The sequence below is a fragment of the Rhinichthys klamathensis genome, unplaced genomic scaffold, assembly GCF_029890125.1.
Source record: "Rhinichthys klamathensis goyatoka isolate OS25496 unplaced genomic scaffold, OSU_Roscu_1.1 h1tg000121l_1, whole genome shotgun sequence".
NCBI classification, from domain to species: Eukaryota; Metazoa; Chordata; class Actinopteri; order Cypriniformes; family Leuciscidae; genus Rhinichthys; species Rhinichthys klamathensis.
In genome coordinates, this window is record NW_026606658.1 from 7,079,809 (window position 1) to 7,103,446 (window position 23,638).

Consider the following 23,638-nt stretch of genomic DNA (forward strand, 5'->3'; position numbering starts at 1 on the left):
TTCTTTGATTCCAAGGCGTTAGGAATCGAAAGTCAACTTTAAAAGTTTAAAGTTGATTCCCATGAGTGGAATGGTCTTTCGGACATGTCTGGACATATTACATCGATAACATACAGGGTGACGTTCTTCCCTACTATAGAGTACAAAAGAAGTACGTCCGAATTCAAGGTAGGCTACTCATAAAATAGTAGGCAAAAGTACCCGAATGGCCATATTTTTTCAGGCGAGATTCTGAAGTGTGCGATGGAAACTTTATCCCATGAGGCCACGGGAGAGGATTTGTGAATGGCAGTGAAGCAACATAACAGATGCTGGTAGGTCACATGATAAGACAGCATGGCAAGTACGTCCAGATTGCTTTCGTACCACACACACTCAACATACTTTTTTTTAGCGGCCGTGAATTACTTTAAAATAAGTAGGCTACCTCAAGAGAGGAAGTGATTTCAGACACAGCCTCAGTAGAGGGGATTTGGATTCAGTTCAGTGGTTTTTGATTCTTTTCATCAAAAAGAGTCGTTTTATGCGTTTCAAATTTGTTCACTGATATTTGTTCACTTATTTTCGCTCAAAATATCTATTAATTTAAAAAAATCAGATTCACTTAAAAGATTAATTGAGAAACCAATAATAATATCTCCACTCCATTTGTCATTTCCCAACACTATATGACATTTCCATTTTACCTCAAAGACCGCATGGTTATTTAACGAGTTTATGGTTTTCTGTTGCTAAACAACCTGTTATAACATTCGTTTTTACAAGTACCATAAAATCAACATCTAGGCATAATAATAAAGAAAAAGTATTTTGTGCGCGGAACGTGTGACACGGAACGTTCTTTCCAGGATCCTTTTTGACAAGACAGACTCTGTCGAACGTAACCCCTTCCGCCTCTCACCGGAAGCGCATAGCGCTACACACGTGTAAACAGTGGAGAGAGAATCACGTTGTGCGCTTGATATGAGACCATGATTTAACATCTTGAATTCTGCGATTATACGTGCAGCAGATTGAAATAAATAGTAACTGGACAAAGGTGAGCATTTATTTTCCTTACCTAAAAGTGGCTGCATTGATGATGATTTAAAGAAAAACGCGTTTATTCCTCAATTGTTCCAGCGTAAAATACCTGAAATTAAATTACAATAGGAAACCAGTGTCCAAATCGACCAATTCTATACGTGGTTCATGCATGTTTTGTTTTTATTGCTAGTTGTTTGGAGGTTACCAGTGGGTTTGACTAGATACACGATTCAATATGTTTATTTTATAGGGGTGCAACAATATATCGTTTCAAAATATATCGCAATACAAATATACAACAAAATGTGTTGTGGATAGTGACACTGTATTGTGTATAGTTTACCCAAAATAAAAAGTACTGTGTGAGAATAAAAATCAAGTTTAGTGTCAGCAATACGTTAAACTATTATTTATAATGTTGAATATAATGTATAATAATGCAATGGGAGAATATTTGTGGGTCATGATAATACCAAATGTCTTATGTTACCAGTAAAAAGTGGCCTACATTATTATATAAATAATATATCTTCTAGACAGTGACATAGTGCAAGCATATTCGTCAAAAATAATTGTATATGTTCAGCTTCAGAATCATCAATATTTTTATCCTCGTCACCATTGTCACTGTTTTAACATGGGGTTTAACTTGAGGGACATGATTCTTTCTTTTTGAACTGTATTATATGGAAAACATGGTATTGTGCAAGTGTTAACCAGCACCAAGTCCAAGCCTATTCATTTACACCCACAATGCAATATAAAATTTACCATTTTAATAAACAGTACATTTTTTGTTAAATTTTTGCCATTTGTCAATAATATTGTATCGTGAGTTCAGTATCTTGATGTGTATCGAATCGTGACATGAGGGTATCATTACACCCCTAGTAGTTTGTTCTGTCTCTAAAGCCAGTGTATTATTCACAATCATTGTGTTATAGATATGCGTAGGAAGTAAAGTCTTACTGATTCTGGATGTTCAGTAGGTAATGGTTTGACTTTAAATTGCTGGAGAATATCAATATGCACTGTAAAAACTGCAGCTGTCCCGGCAGCTCTTGCCTGGCTTTCCACTGAGGTTAAGCAGGGTTTAGGTAGTCAATACCTGGATGGGAGACATCTACATCATTCTGTGAAGTCAAATAAAGATCATTGCTGAATGCTGATAATCTGTCTTATCTCGTGAAGAGCAAAGATGGAGAAGAAAGAACAGAAGCGGCACCAGAATAAGCACAGTGGGCCCAAAGCACAGAAGAAGAACAGAAAGAAGGAGCATGGCACCGAACCAGAGCAGGATGAGCGCAAGAGGAACCCACGAGCGTTTAGTGTTAAGTCAGCTGTGCGCATGGCAAAAACCTTCCATAGGTCAGTGCTCAGAAAACTTCATTCATTTATCCTATTAATGAGTGAAACATTTTCATATTAATCCTTTGCCATTCCCTTTGCTCTGATAACTTTCATATTTATATTTTAAGTAAAATTATGTGTCCATTCTTTGCTTTTAATCTCTTTTAACATTATTTTGTAGGGCTCAGGATATTAAAACAAAGAAACATCACATTCCCCTGGTAGACCGGACCCCTCTGGAACCCCCGCCTATTGTTATAGTGGTGATGGGACCTCCAAAAGTGGGCAAAAGCACCCTTATTCGATGCTTGATCAAAAACTTCACACGGCAGAAGCTTTCTGACATCTGTGGACCCGTGACTATAGTATCTGGTCAGTTTTGTAATGCATATTAAAAAACGTATGTAAAATAGTTTCCATTTACACCTGATATTAACATCCACCTTGGGTGTCGCATGTCAAAAATCAAATGTCACATTTGCGGTAAGATTAAAACTGATGTATACTTCAGAGCAACAGCGTACTGACTTTTTCAGACAGAATCAATAAGCTGTGAGGTGACTTTTTTTCTTGTAAATGTTTATAGGAAAGAAACGCCGCCTGACCTTCATTGAGTGCAACAATGACATCAACACCATGATTGATTTGGCAAAGGTTGCTGACTTGGTGAGTGCAAGCCTGCATCATTTCTATTTCAATGTTTTAAAATATAATTTATTCATGTTATGGTAAAGCTGAATTTTCAGCAGTCATTACTCTAGTCTTCAGTGTCACATGATCCTTCAGAAATCATTCTAATATGGTGATTTGGTGCTCAGGAAACATTTTTCATTGTTGAAAACTAGGGATCGACCGATATGGATTTTTTAGTGCCGATACCGATACCGATTTTTTTTCCCATCAGCCTTAGCCGATGACCGATACGGGCTGCCGATTTTCTTGAGCCGATATTTGGAGCCGATACATTTTGCTCCCTCAATTTACATCATAAAAATGACATGATGTTAACTAGTGATCGACCGATATATCGGCCGGCCGATATATCGGGCCGATATTTGCGTTTTTTACGTGTATCGGAATCGGCCGATATGCGGCTGCTGCGTTCGCCGATAGTTTTTTCCCGGCATTATTTATAGACAGGCGTCCACAGGCAGCTCTGTGCTGCTGGAGACGCTGCAGTTCACGTGCAGACCCTGCACTGTCCCTCCCCCACTAGCAGAGTGCAACCTGCGCTTCAAGATAACGGTAACTTTTAAACTTTCAAAGCATCTTTTAACTGTTTGACTGCTGAAATATTGTCAAACACTTTGAAAATGGAAACACGTTGCTTTATAACTGTTATGTGGTTGCAACTATATAGCTAAGCAAGTTTGTGGGTCCAAATGGAAAACGCGAATGACTCGTCTATAAAACTGCTTGCTTGCCATTGTATTTAGGGAGCTGCAAATAGCTGTAGGCTATCCGTTCAGTATGCATTAGGGCTGTCAATGAATATTCCAAATACGAATATATATTCGAATAGTTTAAAAAAAACTGAATTTTGAAGGTGAAAATTAATATTCGAATGTGGAAAAACACGCCCGCGGTAGCAGACTAACGTTACCACAGCACAGCTCGCTCGGAGCGCTCAGTGTCGGTTCTATGTTCTGTGAAACTTCAATTAATGTATTTGTTTCAATCACTGAATGAAGCCTGCTATATACCTTAAATTGCTTGCACAAAACTCTTGATCAGCACTCAACATTTGTTTGTTGTTGTTCATTTAAACCGGTATGCGCGGAGAGCGTGAGGGTGAGTGCGAGAGAGAGAGAGAGAGAGACACTGCCTGCGAGTCCGGGCGAGCCAGAGTGAGCTCTGCGGTCTTGGCCATTAGTTGATTTACTCGTTTTTTTTGTAGTAATACGTTGTCAAATATGTTTAAACTCAAATAAGCTACTTAATACTATTAGTTATGTCTCTTTGTATTAATTTGTCCTGTTATTGACGTAATGCGCGTCATTGACCAAATGCACGACGATATGCTCAAGTATGTTTTTTAGAGGGAATATACAAACGCCATTTGAACAATTTTGACAGCCCTAGTATGCGTACGGTAGCTGTTACGAACACTGGTCATAGGATTAAGTAATACCAACGTTGTTCCGTGCTTTTTGCGACCACCTGGCTGAGGTTTGGACGCGTGTGGTGTGTGTCTCCCTTGCCATCGCAGTGATATTAGAGACTAGACATGCTCATTTTATTTTATGTAGACAAATTTAAACCATGGCAGTAAATAGTTAGTTACTTTTAAAATGAAGTACAGTGTGCACTGTGCACTTTATTATGCTGGTTGCTACTGTGTGCAATAGTGTAATTATTTTATTTATGCTTAAATATTTATTTTCAGCAGTGAACTTTTTTTTGTTCTACCTCATGTTTTTAATATTTGTTAAATATTGTTTATCTACTTGTTCTTGTTCTACCTCACATGTTTTTACTATTTGTTAAATATAGATTTTTTTACGTTAAATAAATCTTACTTTTATTAAATTGAGACCTGTAACATTTGTTAACATCATGTCATTTTTATGATGTAAATTGAGGGAGCAAAATGTATCGGCTCCAAATATCGGCTCAAGAAAATCGGCAGCCCGTATCGGTCATCGGCTAAGGCTGATGGGGAAAAAATCGGTATCGGTATCGGCACTAAAAAATCCATATCGGTCGATCCCTAATGTTAACAAATGTTACAGGTCTCAATTTAATAAAAGTAACATTTATTTAACGTAAAAAAAATCAATATTTAACAAATAGTAAAAACATGTGAGGTAGAACAAGAACAAGTAGATAAACAATATTTAACAAATATTAAAAACATGAGGTAGAACAAAAAAAAGTTCACTGCTGAAAATAAATATTTAAGCATAAATAAAATAATTACACTATTGCACACAGTAGCAACCAGCATAATAAAGTGCACAGTGCACACTGTACTTCATTTTAAAAGTAACGAACTATTTACTGCCATGGTTTCAATTTTTCTACATAAAATAAAATGAGCATGTCTAGTCTCTAATATCACTGCGATGGCGAGGGAGACACACACCACACGCGTCCAAACCTCAGCCAGGTGGTCGCTGAATAAATCTCCCACAAAAAGCACGGAACAACGTTGGTATTACTTAATCCTATGACCAATGTTCGTAACAGCTACCGTACGCATACTAGGGCTGTCAAAATTGCTCAAATGGCGTTTGTATATTCCCTCTAAAAAACATACTTGAGCATATCGTCGTGCATTTGGTCAATGACGCGCATTACGTCAATAACAGGACAAATTAATACAAAGAGACATAACTACTAGTGTTAAGTAGCTTATTTGAGTTTAAACATATTTGACAACGTATTACTACAAAAAAAACCGAGTAAATCAACTAATGGCCAAGACCGCAGAGCTCACTCTGGCTCGCCCCGACTCGCAGGCGCACTCTCTCTCTCGCACTCACCCTCTCATGCGCATGCCGGTTTAAATGAACAACAACAAACAAATGTTGAGTGCTGATCAAGAGTTTTGTGCAAGCAATTTAAGGTATATAGCAGGCTTCATTCAGTGATTGAAACAAATACATTAATTGAAGTTTCACAGTACATAGAACCGACACTGAGCGCTCTGAGCGAGCTGTGCTGTGGTAACGTTAGTCTGCTACCGCGGGCGTGTTTTTCCACATTCGAATATTAATTTTCACCTTCAAAATTCAGTTTTTCTAAACTATTCGAATATATATTCGTATTTAGAATATTCATTGACAGCCTTAATGCATACTGAACGGATAGTCAACAGCTATTTGCAGCTCCCTAAATACAATGGCAAGCAAGCAGTTTTATAGACGAGTCATTCGCATTTTCCATTAGGACCCACAAACTTGCTTAGCTATATAGTTGCAACCACATAACAGTTATAGAGCAACGTGTTTCCATTTTCAAAGTGTTTGACAATATTTCAGCAGTCAAACAGTTAAAAGATGCTTTGAAAGTTTAAAAGTTACCGTTATCTTGAAGCGCAGGTTGCACTCTGCTAGTGGGGGAGGGACAGTGCAGGGTCTGCACGTGAACTGCAGCGTCTCCAGCAGCACAGAGTTGCCTGTGGACGCCTGTCTATAAATAATGCCGGGAAAAAACTATCGGCGAACGCAGCAGCCGCGTATCGGCCGATTCCGATACACGTAAAAACCGCAAATATCGGCCCGATATATCGGCTGGCCGATATATCGGTCGATCACTATTGAAAACAGGTGTAATGCTTAATATTTTTGTGGATACCATGATCACTTTTTTCAGGATTCTTTGGTGAATGGAACGTTTGAAAGAACAACATTTAATTTGTAACATAAATGCTTTTTTTGTTACTTTTGACCAATTTAATGCATCTTCTTTGAAATATTAATAGTAGCCTCAAAAGTCTGGTTTTATTTGAATATTAGACTGTATTATTACTTAATTATGTTTTCCAGTAATGCAGCACTGATATTTTGACTTTATTAGGTTCTGATGCTGATTGATGCAAGTTTTGGCTTTGAAATGGAGACCTTTGAGTTCCTGAATATTTGCCAAGTTCATGGCTTCCCCCGGATCATGGGGGTCCTTACACATTTGGACACCTTCAAGGACAACAAGAGACTTCGAAAAACAAAAAAACGCCTCAAACACAGATTCTGGACTGAAGTTTTCCAGGTACCTCATCAACCCAGCATATAACTGACATATCTTTTAAAGAGAACTGTTTTGTGTCTGAACATAAAAGTCTTGCAGGGTGCCAAGCTCTTTTACCTGTCTGGAATGGTGTATGGAGAATACCAGATACAGGAAGTTAAGAACCTTGGGCGGTTCATCTCCGTCATGAAGTTCAGGCCTCTTGTCTGGCAGACTTCTCACCCCTATGTGTTGGCTGACCGGTGAGTGACCTGAAGAAGATGTTTCTTTTATTCGTTATCTTTCTAAGCATATGCTGCATTTAACAGCCAATGATTTGTTTGTTTGTTTTTCCGAATAGTATGGAGGATCTTACTGATCCTGAGGCTATAAGGTTAAATCCCAAATGTGACAGAACCGTCTCTCTGTACGGCTACCTGCGTGGGACATTTTTGAAGAATAAATGTCAGGTCCACATTCCTGGTGAGCTGTCATTAATGTTTGCAAAATTCTTTACAGATATTCAGGTTTTTTTTTGTTTTTTTGTAAACAAGTTTTGCTTCTGTAACCAGATTTTACATTGTACATGTGGTAACCCAATATTTTTTTTTTTTTTACAAAATTTAATTTGGACTATTTCTTGCTCTTGTCAGCCAATAATTTGTTGCACAAACCACACTGTGGTCAGTGAAACAGTTTAATGTAAGCAAACCTGCATTTAATGTAAATTGAGCTTCTTCTTTTTTTTACTACTTCACATAGTTTTGTTCATGGTTTTTAAGGAAGAGAGCAAGTTCACAACCTGTCCATTTGGCATCTGGTTCCTTTGACTAACTTTAAGATAACTTTGACAGATACATTTGCACTAAATGTTTGATTCAGCCTTTGATGTCAGCAGCAAAATATAGATCCTGAAAAGCATTTTTATCTACTCTCTTTGAAAAGTTAATATACTTACCCTACCGTTTGGGGTAATTAATACTTTATTTATTTGAAATAAATAAATACCTTTATTCAGCAAAGACACATTAAATTGAGTGACAGTGACATTAGACCTTTACATTGTTACAAAAGATTTTATATTTTAAATGTTCTTCAAAACAATCCTGAAAATATAAAGGAATTCTTATTATACAAAGATATTTCCACAAAGATATTTAGCAGCACTATAGTTTTCAATACTGATGATGATAATAAATGTTTCTTGAGCACCAAATCAGCATATTAGGATGATTTCTGAAGTATCATTAGACACTGAAGACTGGAGTAATAGCTGCTGAAAATTACATATGAAATATATACAAAATAGTTGTTTTAAGTTTGTAATAATATTTTACAATATTTCTGTTTTTACTGTATTTTTTTATCAAATAAATGCAGGATTTCTGCTGAGCATAAGAAACGTATTTTATAAACATTAAATAATCTCACCGAACCCAAACATTAGTGTATTCATTTTGTTATGCTAACTATGCATTATTATGGTTGAAAACTACTGATAAATGTTGCAGGTGTCGGGGACTTCTCTGTGGCTGATGTTAGCTTCCTGCCGGACCCTTGCCCTCTTCCGGAAGCGATGAAGAAGAGAGCACTGAATGTAAAGGAACGTTTATTGTATGCCCCCATGGCTGGCGTAGGGGGATTGGTGTATGATAAGGATGCCGTCTACATCGATATGCCTTGTGGACATGCCAACAAGCAGCAGGTCAGATTTCAGTCTCATCACGTCCCCTGTGACAGCATTACCTACAGGTGATTTAATACCAGATGCAATAATGTCTGCAGTTTACAGGGCAGTCACAGCTTATTACACCAAGTAATAACACTTTTTACACTCAATTTTGTTCCATCAGCGAATGTGACCTTGACGTTTAAAGACGATTTGTGATCTGATGGATATTAAGTGTTTTAATGGTGTGAGAAATGTCTGTCCCAGGAGGAGGTGCGGCCCACCACTGAACTCGTTCAGTCTCTTATTGGAACACAAGCCACTTTGGATGTAAAAATGGCTGCCAGCAAAGTGTCACTTTTCACAGGAACTGCTGCACTAACACCAGAGGAGGTGCAGGAAAATGGGTAAGATTTGCTAATTAAAATTATTGTATTGCAAACAGGGATTGTAATGTACCCGGAATTGACAGCAAAGTTCAATAATAAAAAAAAAACCTTTTTTTTGTATGCATGCATTGAACTAATCAACAGGAAGCAGAACCCTATGGAAAGCCTTGAATGGGATGAAAAAGCACAGAGAGAGAGGAGGAGAGCTGTCTTTGCTGATCAAGATGAGGAAGATGATGAAGATGACGATGAAGGCGATGAAGATGACGATGAAGGCGATGAGGAGGAAATGGGTGATGAAGAGGAGGATGAAGAAGAAGAAGAGGGTGAGGAAAATGAAGAGGGTGTGGCAACACTGAAAAAGCACGATAAGACTGCAATGGCGGCGGCAGCTCCTCCTGTGAAGAAACAGAAAGTTGAGGAGCGTGCAGAGATGCCTGTGTTTGCTGATAGTGACGATGAACTGGAAAAGAGTGAAGGAGAAGAAACTGAAGATGATGAAAGTGATGAAAGTGATGATGAGGAGATGGAAGAAGGGGAGCTTGCAAAAAAAAGCTCAGGTCCAGACTCTGGTCTCTGCTCAGAGGAAGATGATGATGAGGAAGATGACGAGGATGAGGAAGATGAGATTGTAAAATCAAAGATGTCCTCCAAGCATCCAGAGGAAGAAGAGAAAGACACGGAGGATGCAGAGATGGGTTATGAAACTGCAGGTACTTTGTTACTAAATTAAATGTCCCAAATAATCCAAACATTAGATTTTATTATTTGTTTTCAACTGATCTTTAATTTATTCAGATTTAGGAATTCTAAATTAAATCATTCTGTGTTCACTTTGTCATACCCTAAGCTGCCTTTACTAATTTCCCCTTTTTGCCTGTTTTATTATTATTATTATTATTATTGAATTTTACTGCTCTGAAATCCCCTTTTGAACATGTTTATGCTGAAGGAGCACTACGATGGAAGGAAGGTTTGGCCGAGAAAGCAACAGAGGCATATTTAAGACAACAGCGTGCAGCTCCAAACCTGCGCAAGCTAGTGTACGGCACAGGTGAGGACAACGAATATCTAGACTCCAACATTAAAAACCTGACATTATTTAACCCCCCTACCCCCGTCCCCCCATTCAAACCTGTAGGCTGTTTTTTCTTTAGTGAAACACAATATTTGAAAGACTCCTCAATCAGCTTTTTTCCTTATAATGAATATTCATAATGATGTCTGGCAAGCTGCAAAAAATTATAAACGCACTGTAAAATTAGTCCATATGACCTGTGTGCTGCTGAATACCAAGTCTTCTGAATCTGAAGCCATAGTTTATTTATTACTTATTTCAAATTTACATCGGGAGGGAATGATTATGTTTTATGAGTACTGACATTTAATTCACTCACTGAAAAAAGGCACAACATGAGGATCAGCATTAATTTTCATAAAGTACATGAACCGCTAGTGCCAACTTATCTGGATCTGATAATTGTATGTTTCTCAGTGGCGGAGGAGGGAGAGGAGGATTCTAATGATGAAGAAGAGCTGGGCGGTTTATTTAAAGTGAGCCGTCCAGAGAATAGTAAGAAAGTACGAGCGGATGCGATGGACTGCTCTCGCTTTCACCCAGACAGCAGCCATGACTGGGATCAGGAGGAGGTGAGAGGCAGTGTAAAAACACATGTGCATATGCATTTATATGTATTTGCATAATGAATTTAAATATGACGTTTGTTGTCCATGTCTTGTTTTCTTAAGATTTGTGTCTTTTCAGATGCTTGCATCTATCAGGGACTGTTTTGTGACTGGAAAATGGGAGGAGGATAAAGATGCTGCAACGCTGCTTAAGGAAGATGGTAAGAAAACTTAATGTACCAGATGTATCAGCAGCAGCAGCTTATGATTCTGGGCAGTTCTCTGCTATAAGGGTGTTATAAGTACCGGTACTTTGGCACTTGGTCAATACTAATGCAAAAAAATTTAACTATACAGAATTTACTACAGTATGTATTCATTTATGTCTTAGGTGAACCAGGACAAAATATCAGATTTATGTAAAAAAAAAAGAAAAAAGATCTAATAGGCCTTGCAGTGCAAATGCAGATTGTTTGACCTGCCACTGTTTAGTATGTAATTACTATTAATTAAAATAGTATTGATAAGAAAAAATGAAACTCAATTATTGATTTTAAATGTAGTATCTAGTATTATTTATATTAATGCAAAATTAAGTAATATAGGCCTGGTTTCACAAACAGGGCTTAGATTAAGTAGTTCAATTTAAGGACATTTAAAGACCCCCTGTGGTGAAAATAAATTTTTAATGTTGTCAATATGCTTTAAGACAAACCCTGTGCAAAGTTATGTCAACACCATTGCTGAGTATTTTCTCCTTAAAACTGCAGTGGACCAAAGACAGTCTCAAAAAAGCTGGTGTTTCTGACGTCACAAACTGCCTTGTAACCAATCACATCAATGTGCGGGCGGGCTATAGCATATCATTAACAGCGAATTAGCAGGGGAGTCTCGAGAAAAGCCAGGTTATCCCGGTATATTTTTCTGTTGATACAATTAGCATTATTTTTCGTGTACAATTAGCAATATAGCGGGTGAATTATGTATATGATGTATATTACGATGTTATAATGAACTGAATGCCTTTCTCCATTGACATTCTAAGTTGTTCAAAGCACTCTTTTACTAATTTTGGTGATCAAAATGAGTTTTAAGGGATACAATTATTGAGTAGCAGTAGCGTTTATAAATGTGCCTTTAAAAAAACATTACTGGTGTGCATCTTGAGACAAAACAATGGCACTGATATATTTTATAATATGCTATAGCCTGCCCGCACATTGATGTGATTGGTTACAAGGTAGTTTGTGACGTCAGAAACACCAGCTTTTTTGAGACTGTCTTTGGTTCACTGCAGTTTTAAGGAGAAAATACTCAGCAATATTTTAAGATATGTCAGTGCAAGTTGCTTTCAGTTAAAACAGCCCAAACATGCATTTTAGTCCGGGACCATCTTAAGCCTAGTCTGTGAAACCGGGGGTGAGTGTATTCGGAAGTTGAAATTTTTACTGGTTTTGATATTGACTACTGACATTTTGGTACTGTGACATCCATATTATATAATTTATTTCATCCCTCTTGTCTTTCTAGATGATCTCTATGGAGATTTTGAAGATTTGGAAACGGGAGAAGTTCACAAATCAAAGGCTGGGAATAAAGACCAAGCTGAGGTATTAAAATCAAACTAGTTTTAAAGCATTATCTTCTGATTGCATCTGACATGTTTTTGTGGTGCCTATTTATTTATTGCATTTTTAATTTAAAAACAGGGAGGAAATGATGATGAAAAGAATGATGATGACGATGATGAAGAGGAGGCTCCCCAAGTGAAACTTGATGATGCTGAAGTTCAAAAGAACAAGCGTTTGGAGAAGAAGAGGCGGTTGAAGGAGAGGTTCAATACACAATATGATGATGGCGATGCCACATACTTTGATGACCTGAAGGAGGAGATGCAGAAACAGGCTGAGGTCAGAGGTCAAAGTTGAGTCAGACACAGTCAGACACAGTCAGCCTCCTTGAAGAGGAGAGCAAGAATAAGTGTAACATTAAATGTTTTGTTCCAGTGATACAAACCTGTATGCATTTCTTTGTTTCTGTGAAACAAAAGAAGATATTTTGTAAAATGCCCCAGTGTTTTTTTTTTTTTTTGTCATTTACAATGAAAGTCAGTAGGGTCCAGTGATGTTTTTTATCTGGTTGACTTTCACTATATGAACAAAAACATTCTTCAAAATATATTTTGTGCTCCACAGAGGATACAGATTATGTAAGGAAGTCATATAGATTATGTATGTATGTAAAAGTGAATGATTAATTTTTGGGTGAACTATTTTAATTGAGAATTTCTTTCAAACTGACTCTCCCCTTCGTGTTGTAGCTGAACAAGCAAGAGTTCGAAGACATGGATGATGAAGTTCGAGTTCAGTACGAGGGCTTCAGGCCAGGCATGTACGTTCGTGTGGAGATCCCTGCTTTACCTTGTGAATTCGTCACCAACTTTGACCCCCACTATCCCATCATCCTTGGCGGTTTGGCAGCGAGTGAGGGCAATGTAGGCTACTTGCAGGTAAGCCTGTAAGGACTTATTTGTAGCAGACAATTGGATATTTTACAACTTCTAGTGTAGTCGATAACCTTGTGAATAAAGTGAAGGACACCTGATGCAACTCCAAGCCAGATGTCATTACAAGGCAGTACTTGGTAAAAAAAATTCCAGTCCTTTCTTTATCTCCTCCACACAGATGCGACTGAAGAAACACCGCTGGCACCATCGTATCTTGAAAACCCGTGACCCTCTTATCCTATCTTTGGGCTGGAGGCGCTTTCAGACCATCCCCCTCTACTATATCGAGGACCACAACGGACGTCACCGCCTGCTCAAATACACACCTGAACACATGCACTGCGGTGCCACCATCTGGGGTGAGAGACAAACCATTACACACACCTCTCCGATATTGGAAATGTAACATGCTCATTCTCCCTATTTTTACTCGTGCTGCTTCAGCTCTGCTTGAGCGGCCAGTGTAATACACTTGTATATACTGGACATGGTATATAATGTTTTTATTGTCTATTATTGATTATTAACCATAAAATTGTTGGTTGATGTGAATTTTAATAATGCTCCCTGCATCTGTAATATTTTATTTAAAATAAATAAATATATTTAATATAATCATTTTATACATTTAAAAACAAATAATTTATAAATACATATTTTTTTTTTTTTTTTTTTGCCTAGGGCCAACTCCATGCCCATACATTTTCAGTTTGATTATAAATTGTAGAGAGTTTTAATATTGTCAATTTTATGAATTATTGGCCATGAAGATTATTATCAGCATATAAGAATTCTAATATTGGTGCATCCATAATTATAAAATAATACTTTTTTTGTGTCTATTGCAACTCCATGCCATGTTCTTTATCTAGGCCTCACATCTAAAACAAAATGTAAATCATTTAGCAGCATCAAAAACTCAGAAACAAGCAATGCTGCGACTGCTTGAGCAGTTCTGCACAAGCTTGCTGACTGTTCGTTTATTCGATTAGTTGTGAAGCTCTATTCTGTCTCTCACTTCTCTTTCTTGTCATCTCATGCACATTCCACTCTTTCTTTCCACTCTTCTCTAGGACCTATAACACCCCAGGGTACAGGCTTCCTGGCCGTGCAGACGGTCGGAGGTATTAAGGTAAGACACCAGCATATGATGAGAGCACAGGAGCAGCCTGGGTCACAGCTTCAGTCCAACAAAGGCTTCCCTTTTCTCTTGGACTCATCCCATCTTATTTCCCCTCAGGCCAGTTTCCGCATTGCTGCCACAGGAGTGGTTCTGGACTTGGACAAATCTGTTTCTATTGTGAAGAAGCTCAAACTGATTGGATACCCTTATAAAATCTTTAAGAACACCTGCTTTATCCAGGTAGGGAGTCCTGCAGAGTCAGGAGTTTCTCCGCAGTGTAGCGGCACAGCACACCAGGGAACTATAATAATATACTCCTCATCCTCTCTCAGAATAATTGGACCCTCTTATTTTTGGTCTTTTCTCCGACTCTAAGGGAATGTTTAACACCGTCCTGGAGGTTGCGAAGTTTGAGGGTGCGTCCGTCCGCACAGTCAGTGGCATTAAAGGGCAGATAAAGAAAGCCTTGCGCACCCCACCAGGCGCATTAAGAGCCACGTTTGAGGACAGACTACTGATGAGTGGTGAGCCAGACTTATTTCTCTGTTTATAAATATTTTTGTTGCCTCAGTCAGTTTTTTACCAGTTTTTATTTATTTGAATTTGTATATAATGAGCTGTGCTTTGGGAGTTTTACCAATGTGCTTTATTTATCAGAAAAGTCTATGATTGTAATGACTCCCAAGAAGCTCTGTTGTACATAAACAACCACCTTGTTAAAATGGAGGGTATTATTGCTGATTATTATGCTCCTCTCTGGAGAGACGGGCATGTGGAAAATCTTGCAGTGAGGCGGATTCGAGGCTTATTAGGTCTACTGCATCTTTTATTAGATGATGATTTGTTTTATATTAGGGCTGCGAAATTAATCAGAATAAAAAATCTGAATCCCTTTATGGCCGCGTGATTATTAAACCGCAAAAGGCTGTGATTTAATTAAATTATGAAAAAACACGGTGTTTCAAAGTAAAGGTGCATTATTCTGCACTGTCTGTATTCTGCTACACACAGTTTACTCCAAGCAAAGGCAAAACACTCAACAACATTTTGGCTGCTACTAGTATTATACAAATCCACACCAGGCCATAGAAAAGGAGCACAATAGAAAATCTTCAGCTATACGTAGAAATGTCTTTCTACACTATTGTAAATGTTTATTTGATCAAAAATACAGTAAAACAGTAAATTATGAAATATTATTACATTTAAAAAATAAAATAAAGAAAAATAAAGAGAAATTTATTTTTTCTAAAATGTAATTCCTGTGATGACAAAGCTGAATTTTCAGCATCATTAGTCCAGTCTTCAGGGTCACATGATCCTTCAGAAATCATTCTGATATGCTGATTTGGTGCTCAAGAAACATTTCTAATTATTATTAATGTGGTGCTGCTTAATACTTTTGTAGAAACTGTAATACATTTTTATCTCAGGATTCTTGGATAAATGTCAAGTAAAAAAAAAAAAACAGCATTTATTCGAAATAGGAATCTTTTGTAACATTTTAAATGTTTTTACTGTCACCTTTGAACAAATGATTGCATGCTTGCTGAATAAAAGCATTAATTTCCTTACTAATTTCCTTGCTTCCTCACTATTAAAATCTCACTGACCCACATCGTTAGAATGACAGTGTATATAATATAAAAACTTAGGTTGAAAAAAAAGAATAAGGGAAAATGGAAATAAGAGAAAGTGGAACAGAATACCACTTTGGTGGTTAGATAATGCACTGCTTCAATGACTTGTTGACACGTTTATCATATTTGCAATTCAAAACATATATTTTGTAAAATTAAATTACTATTAGTACAATACATATTACAATTACAATAATATTCAAAACATAATTGTTTTCATCAAATAGTGCAGTCCTATAATTTATATGAATGTGTGTCTTTAGATATTGTGTTTCTGCGCTCCTGGTATCCGGTCTCGGTTCCTCAGCTGTATAATCCAGTGACATCTCTACTAATGCCGGTTGGACAAAAGGACACATGGGGAGGTATGAGGACCCTCGGACAGCTTAAATACGACCTGGGCATCCGCAATAAACCCAACCAGGACTCGCTGTACAAGGTAAGTCCTCTTAGAGAAATGTTAAGTCACCAGTTAGTAGTTGTTATTATTGTTTGCTGTTGTCCTCTTCATCTTCAACCCTGTCCTTGAATCCCCACAGCCGGTTGTGAGGCAAGTTCGACACTTCAACCCCCTCCACATTCCCAAAGAGCTGCAGAAGGCCCTCCCCTTCAAAAGCAAATCCAAACAGATGCAGGCCAAAGGCAAAACGCCACGGGACCTGCAGAGACCGGCTGTCATACGAGAGCCCCATGAGAAAAAGGTGAGAGGCGTCTGACTCGTCCATCTCTGTTTTACATATGTCATGCCTTTGTGAGCTTTTTTTACTGTCATTATACTAAGACGGTTTTAATACCCACTATTAGTCTAAAGTTAATCCACCAAAGAAACCTCCAGAGTGTTGGCTGCGAAATATCATATTTCTTTAATCCGTGTCCCTGGCAAATACCAAGACAGCTTGCTGGCCAATTTCTTTACCAATCCCCTTTGAAATCCTCTTGTCTGAAAGATGACACAGGGGGTTACATTTTTAATCAATTTCTTCTACTCCTGGTTCCAAGATATGGAAGGCATTGATGTGAGAAAGTAATAAAGAGTTTTTAATCATTGTCATCATTTAATCTGCTAGACTTTTTTTAATCATTCCATTAGAGGTTGGTGTATTAATTCTTACAACTAAAAGGTTTTATTCAGTTACAAAACAGTAATTACTAGGACAAGACGCTCGAAGGAATACAAGGTTAAGAGCCCATAACTTTCCAATTCTTTGATCACTCTCAATGTAACCTGCTGTCTTTTTGTGAGGTTTCTGGTCCATTAACCATTCAATGAATACAAATAAATAATACTAATAAAGAAAGAAAGGAAAACAAGTGTTGATATTATAGGAAATCAACTTGAAGGCACTAAAGCACACTTATTTTTAATTGTTTTATTTTTTTTATTGCGTTATTGAGTATCAATTATTTAGGTTTTTTTGTGAGGTTCAGGGCTTCTGTAATAGTGATCACGTCAGTAAATACTTAAAAATTATGGTTCATTGTTAATTAATATTTGCAATTGCATTCACTAATGTTAATAAATTTAATAATTTTTTTTAAATGCCACCAAAAAGATCCATAATGCATCAAAAAAGTAAATGGCAAGTTGTGACATTGTAGGAAATCAACTTGAAGGCATTAAAGCGCACTCATTTTTAATTGTTTTATTATTTTTGCTTGTTTTTTTTATTGTGCGATTCAGGGCTTCTGTAATAGTGATCACGTCTGTGATTAAAAGAGTGAAGGTAGTTGAGATAAAAGGTCTAACATCATGTTTACTTGGTTTGATATTTTGTTTTCTAATGCAGTGAAGGTCATGTTTTGTTACTTATTTTTAAGTGCCCATGTTCTTTTGGGGACCATGGTATGTTGTCATGTTTTACCCTTTAGGGCTCATGTCTCAGTTTATTAATAAAACCTCTAAACCTTTTCCACCAGGTGGCAGCATTGATTCAGGCTCTGAGCTCAGTCTACGCATACAAGAATAAGAAGGCGAAAGCAGAACAAAACACCAAGCACAAAGAATTCCTGAAACAGAAAGAGAAAGAGGATGCAGAGAGGCAGAAAAGGCTGAAAGAGGAGAGAAAGAAGACCTTCCGTGCAATGGGACAAAAAGAGAAGAAGAAACTCAAATCTAGCCTGAAGGGAGCATCCAAGGACAATTGAGTCTACCTCAACTCGCACCTGATTCTGTTAGACTGTGACTCCAGGCCCATCGGATCACGCTCTTATTTAGACAGTTTGGAGTGCGACATAATTCGATTCTCACACCAGCTGCTGTTTCTGAGCTGGCTCAAGAGTTGAGATGATGACACCGCGTGAGACCGGAATATGGGTATTGTTGAAGTCTAAAAGATACAATCTCACCATAAACAAGAACAATAGAACTGCCTGGTGAATCTGAAAGGATTTTTTATTAAAAAAAATATATATATATGGTAACTCTTTACAACAAGGTTCAATTAACATAAGTTAATGCATTAGGTATAATAAACTAACAGTGAACATTTTTACAGCATTCATTAATCTAGGTTAATGTTAATTCATGAATACAATTTTTGTATTATTGTTAATTCATGTTTGTTCGTAATACATTAACAGAAGATGATTTGTACAACTTGTTAATGTATTAGCGTATTTATAAATTAACCTACATCAGTAAATACTTTAAAATTATGGTTCATTGTTAATTCTGATTTGCAATTGCATTCACTAATGTTAATAAATGAATAAAAAATTAAATGCTACCAAAAAGATCCATAATGCATCAAAAAAGGTAAATTGCAATTTCTTCCTGATATCTACCACAGTCGCATGGAACTGCTTATACTTGTGTTATTATATTTTTTTCAATAAAAATCCATTGGAAAAAGGGTAAGGACATTTGTTTCATATAAAAGGGTGGGATGCTTGTCAGCATTCAGTGAAATCAGCTTGTAATGAATTCTTTAGCAGGGGATGGAGGTGCCTACTCATTGGCCCTTAAATTTTATCCTTTGAGGTCTGGTTTTAAGCGACAGCCTTGTTTTTTTAGCCATTAGTGAGTTGGTGTGATTTTGTGCGTTTTTGTTGTCAGACATAATCATCTGTCTGCTGCTGAGCAGTTTCCAGATTCCATGTTGTTTTTTTTCACAAAGCAAAACGGCAGGTTGATGAAAAGCCTATGAATAGCAACTGTACTGCAATTTGTCAGCATCAGGGATTGTATAGACAGATGTTCAATAGTGCGGGGAGTGTCTCCATATGTGCGATTGAGATTTATTGACGGTGGTAATTAAGCATGTGAGGTGTTTCGGTGTCTTTAGAGGAAGAGAACATCAATGAGATGATCCTGCAAAACTGAGTCTCTCGGAACTAATACATGTCTGTCCTGAACCTGTCTCCAGTCGGTAGCAATTAACGGCACGGTTTTGTTCTTCAAATGTTTTATGCTTGAATTAGCTGGTGAGTACTAGTCGCACGCACCAGCCAGACCTTTGACACATTGAGTTGTATGCTGTTTAGGGCGGGTTTATCTAAAATAGATTATACAGTAATAATAGACTATCATGGAGGAATTAATTGAAATAATGGCGGTTTCTGTGAACAGCTGCACAGAAAACACTGGGAAAAATACTGGAAAATATGTCTCTAATCAGAATCTCATTCTAATTATAAGAACACGCTATTTCACAGACATAGCTCAGCAAATGAAGCGTCCTATACATATAATAGTATATTAATAATACTAAAATAACACTAGACCGTGGAAAATCCAATCATTAGTTCCTCTTCATATAAACCTAATACCTTAAACATGATTGTTTTCACACAAACTGGTCTATTTGAGCAAACTAAATGGTATCTTTCTGTTACTAGACAAGTACCAAAAATGTATAGGTCTTACTGTGTTTTGTTTGTTTTTGTTGGTTTCTTGTGGTTGCTTTTCAGTTGTTTTTGGCTGAGATTGTGTGGTAGCCCATTCTGTTGAAGGAAAGCTGATTGGAGAGGGTCTGAAAACACTTCAGGCTAATCAAACTGTAACAGCCTAAGATATGTTTGTGAAATTAAGTCTTTTTTTTATTGTTTGTCTCATGTCAAGTCTAGATATTCTACATTTTCCCAAGGTCGCCCATTTTATCTCACGATTATTTTAAATTATAATGCTCAAAACTGGTGTGTTTTTACAGTGTATCTATCGATATCAAGCTTTTGACATGTTCTGAAGTTACCGGAGTAGTTTGGGGACACACCAAGTTGATTTTCAAATCATGGCAGAAAATAAAGGTGTAATTTTTTTTTCTTTTGTCTCCAAAACAATATGGCTGTAGTAGCAACATATTTTTTGTGTTCTCTTTAGCATGTCAAGTTGCAGTGTGGTTTGGTAGCTACAGATCTATGCTAGTGAGCAAAATATTGTTTCAAACCCTCATGAAATATCCCAGTTTTGCAATGCACCTTTTATATTTTTAGTTTTTTTTTTGGCCACAAGCTCTACAATGTTGTAATTGCAGAAGTTTTTCTTTAGATAAAGCAAGTGCTGTAAAGATCATTGGGTCAGTTTAATGCATGTCAGCATCATGTTACATTGGCTGGTGCTTGACAGGAGACCTTTGTGTCCAGTGTAATTGGTTTGTTACCATTTTCTGACTGTCATCTGCTCCCTGGTATATCAATAAGTATATCATTTTCCATTCCCCCCCCCATTCCCATGATTTGAAAAAAAAATCATGGGAAAGGCAGTTTCAGTTTACCCATATATTTCCAATGTCTTTCATCGTAGTTTGTCACCCAGCACCTCTACTCAACTGTTCAATGTGTTTGTCAGGTCTTTGTCGGTACTGCTAGCTGAAATAGCTCCTTCCCCTTGAACAATGTGCAGATTAGCAAGGCCAGCCATGCAGTTCTCAGAAACCTGATCCCCTTTATGCCTCTGTGTGATTGTGCGGGAAGTCAGACTGTAGTCAGTAACTGTTGGTGCTCAGGGACATGCCAGATCAACGAGGGACACTTCACACTTGTGTTGGCTGGAAATTTGGTGGAAAGACTAGCACTTGAAACATTACGGGGTGAGATGGTCACCCTACACTTTGCATATGGATAGACTGTTCATTTTTTGTTGTGGACCAATATTGGTCACAAATATAAGTTAACCTATATGGTTAACTTATATTTGTGACCAATATTTAACCATTAGAAGACCTTTGTTATATTTAAATTTTTTTTTTAAAGCTTAAGAAGGTTTAAAATGGTCTCCCAGTCTGACCATCTAAATAAATGCCCAAAACCTCTCTACCAGCCTGAACAGGCTGGGAGACTAGCTAGGACCAGTAAACCAGCTTAGGATGGGTTTTACATAACACATTGACCAATTTAAGCTTGTATCTGGGGTTTGAACTTGGTTACTAACTGATCGAAGTTAGTCATATGGTGGTCCAAGCTGATCATTGGCTGGTCACTATTTAACCAAGAAAATGTGTCAACATTGAGTATATATGGGACATGAATTTACATTAAAAAAAACATTAAAGGTGACCTATAATTCAAAATTGAATTTACCTTGGTATAGTCAAATAACAAGAGTTCAGTGCATGGACATGACATAGAGTGAATCTCAAACTGGACTGTTTTCGCGTTCTCATTTAATTCACGTTTATGAAAAACACCCCTGAAAAACGGTCGGTTCTCCACACAATACCGACTGTGACGCAATAGTCGGGATCATTAATATGTACGCCTCCAAATATTTGCATAATGCCATTGCCAGCCCTCAATGCCAGGCGGAACTGCGCAGCCGAAGCATGGCAGTTGCTCAGTGTGGATGTACACATGAACACAAAAGTATTTTTTAGTTCCTTCATCTGAGCCTCTGAAGAAACAATGGGTTAATTTTATTTTCTCTGGAAATTTCACTGACGACTGTTTCCTCAACTTGGGCCAATACAGAGCTGGCCTCGGATCGAGCTACCAAGCAACACTTTCTGATGTGTAATTGTTCAAGTTCAGACAGGTAATCTTTCTCTCAAAATCGTTCAATACTGTTTATGCATCAGTAAGTCAAGCCAGTGACTAAAATCACAGCTTCACATCGTTTCTTTTAGTAGGATGAAAATAATCGTATTTAAATTGTGAACAAATTATATACCGAAAGCGATCAAAGAACAATCTTTCCACACAGCGCGAGTTTATCTGGACACTTGCCAAACTCGTTATTAAATCAATGACGCACGTTACTGCACAACGAAGCTCTTACTGTATTTACGTCATCGTGTTTGCATTGGTGAAAGCAGAGAGAGTGCAGAAACTGCTTTGCAATGATAAGATCTTCATTCTCGCGATCAACACTGTCATCTGCTCAATGCTCATCACGGCAACATTTTATGTGATGGGAATAGATCTAAACACTTTAAAAACATCTCACGATTCGTTAATCTCGATAGCTGTTATTGTAAAAACGTATAATAGCAGTAGTAAAAGTATTCGGGAGAGAGTTTCACATGTAATGCGTAGCTATTTCATATGCAAGCATGTCAGCCAATCACAGTGGCCGCGGTTACACTTAATCCCACAGCAGACATGCCCCTTCAAACAGAGTGTTCAAATCAGAGGCTAAAAGCAGGCTAGGAAAAATGCCATTTATTTCTAAATTATGATTATTTTTATCTAAAAAACATACTAACATTATAAGGGTAACCCAGGAAACATTATAAAAAAAAAAAAAAAAAACATTCTAGGGCACCTTTAAAAAGCTGAGGACTTTGCCTCCTCATTTAAGAGCACCACTGCATGCCACTGACTCACACATACATACGTTATAATACATTTATAATACATTCTGAATTTTCTGTAATTTACTCACCCTTATGTTGTTCCAAACCTGTATGAATTTCTTTCTTCTGCTGAACACAAAAGAAGATATTTTGAAGAATGCCTGTAATCAAACAGTTGATGGTAGCCATTGACTTCCACAATATTTTTTCCCTTATATGGAAGTCAATGGCTACTGTCAACTGTCTGGTTACCAACATTCTTCAAAATATCTTTAGTTCAACAGAAGAAAGAAACTCATATAGGTTTGGAACAACATATGGGTGAGTAAATGATGACAGAATTGTCATTTTTGGGTGAACTATTCCTTTAATCGAACACACCGGAACCAGCTGATCAAGGTCTTTAGGATTACTGGAAGGCTACAGGCAGGTGAGTCAGTGTTGAAGCTAAACTGCCAGACAGTGGCTGCATCTGAAATCGCTTCTACTATATAGGTAAAAAACTGTAGGGTATGTGACAAAAGAAGTATGTCCGAATTCACTGTACTCATAAAAGAGTAGGCAAAAAGCACCCGGATGACCTACTACTTCTGGCGAGATTCTGAAGTGTGCTTATGATAGGCACTTTACCATCCCATGAGGCCATGGGAGAGGATTGCCCATCCATGACCTAGAGTGTGACATCATATCCTGTTGCCCATATTTGTGGGGGCAAAAATTATTTTGCATGCTTGAAGGCTGATGTGACTGCACCTTTACTATCACCCACATTGAAACCGAATAAGCAAATGAACGCAAGTAAAACGTGTTTATTTACATTTGACAGAAGAAGCTTGGCAGACAACAAAAAGAAGCTGTGCAGTGTATGTTATATATATTACATGCAAAAAATATGGTATAGTCAAATTGAGTT

At 37.4% G+C, this 23,638-nt stretch overlaps 1 protein-coding gene across 1 annotated transcript; it reads left to right on the forward strand.

Moving 5' to 3' along the window:
- The first annotated feature begins 901 nt into the window (after window positions 1-901).
- bms1 (BMS1 ribosome biogenesis factor) lies at window positions 902-18,535 on the forward strand. The gene is made up of 23 exons (XM_056255771.1): window positions 902-1,039; window positions 2,218-2,394; window positions 2,558-2,748; window positions 2,963-3,042; window positions 6,898-7,086; window positions 7,165-7,307; window positions 7,406-7,527; window positions 8,556-8,749; window positions 8,981-9,120; window positions 9,247-9,815; window positions 10,055-10,156; window positions 10,598-10,752; window positions 10,868-10,949; window positions 12,259-12,338; window positions 12,438-12,638; window positions 13,049-13,237; window positions 13,413-13,593; window positions 14,308-14,366; window positions 14,475-14,597; window positions 14,734-14,881; window positions 16,261-16,436; window positions 16,537-16,698; window positions 17,915-18,535. Exons 2-23 carry the CDS (start codon window positions 2,225-2,227, stop codon window positions 18,140-18,142), a joined length of 3,684 nt encoding a protein of 1,227 aa, XP_056111746.1. The 5' UTR covers window positions 902-1,039; window positions 2,218-2,224; the 3' UTR covers window positions 18,143-18,535.
- Window positions 18,536-23,638: the final 5,103 nt, after the last annotated feature.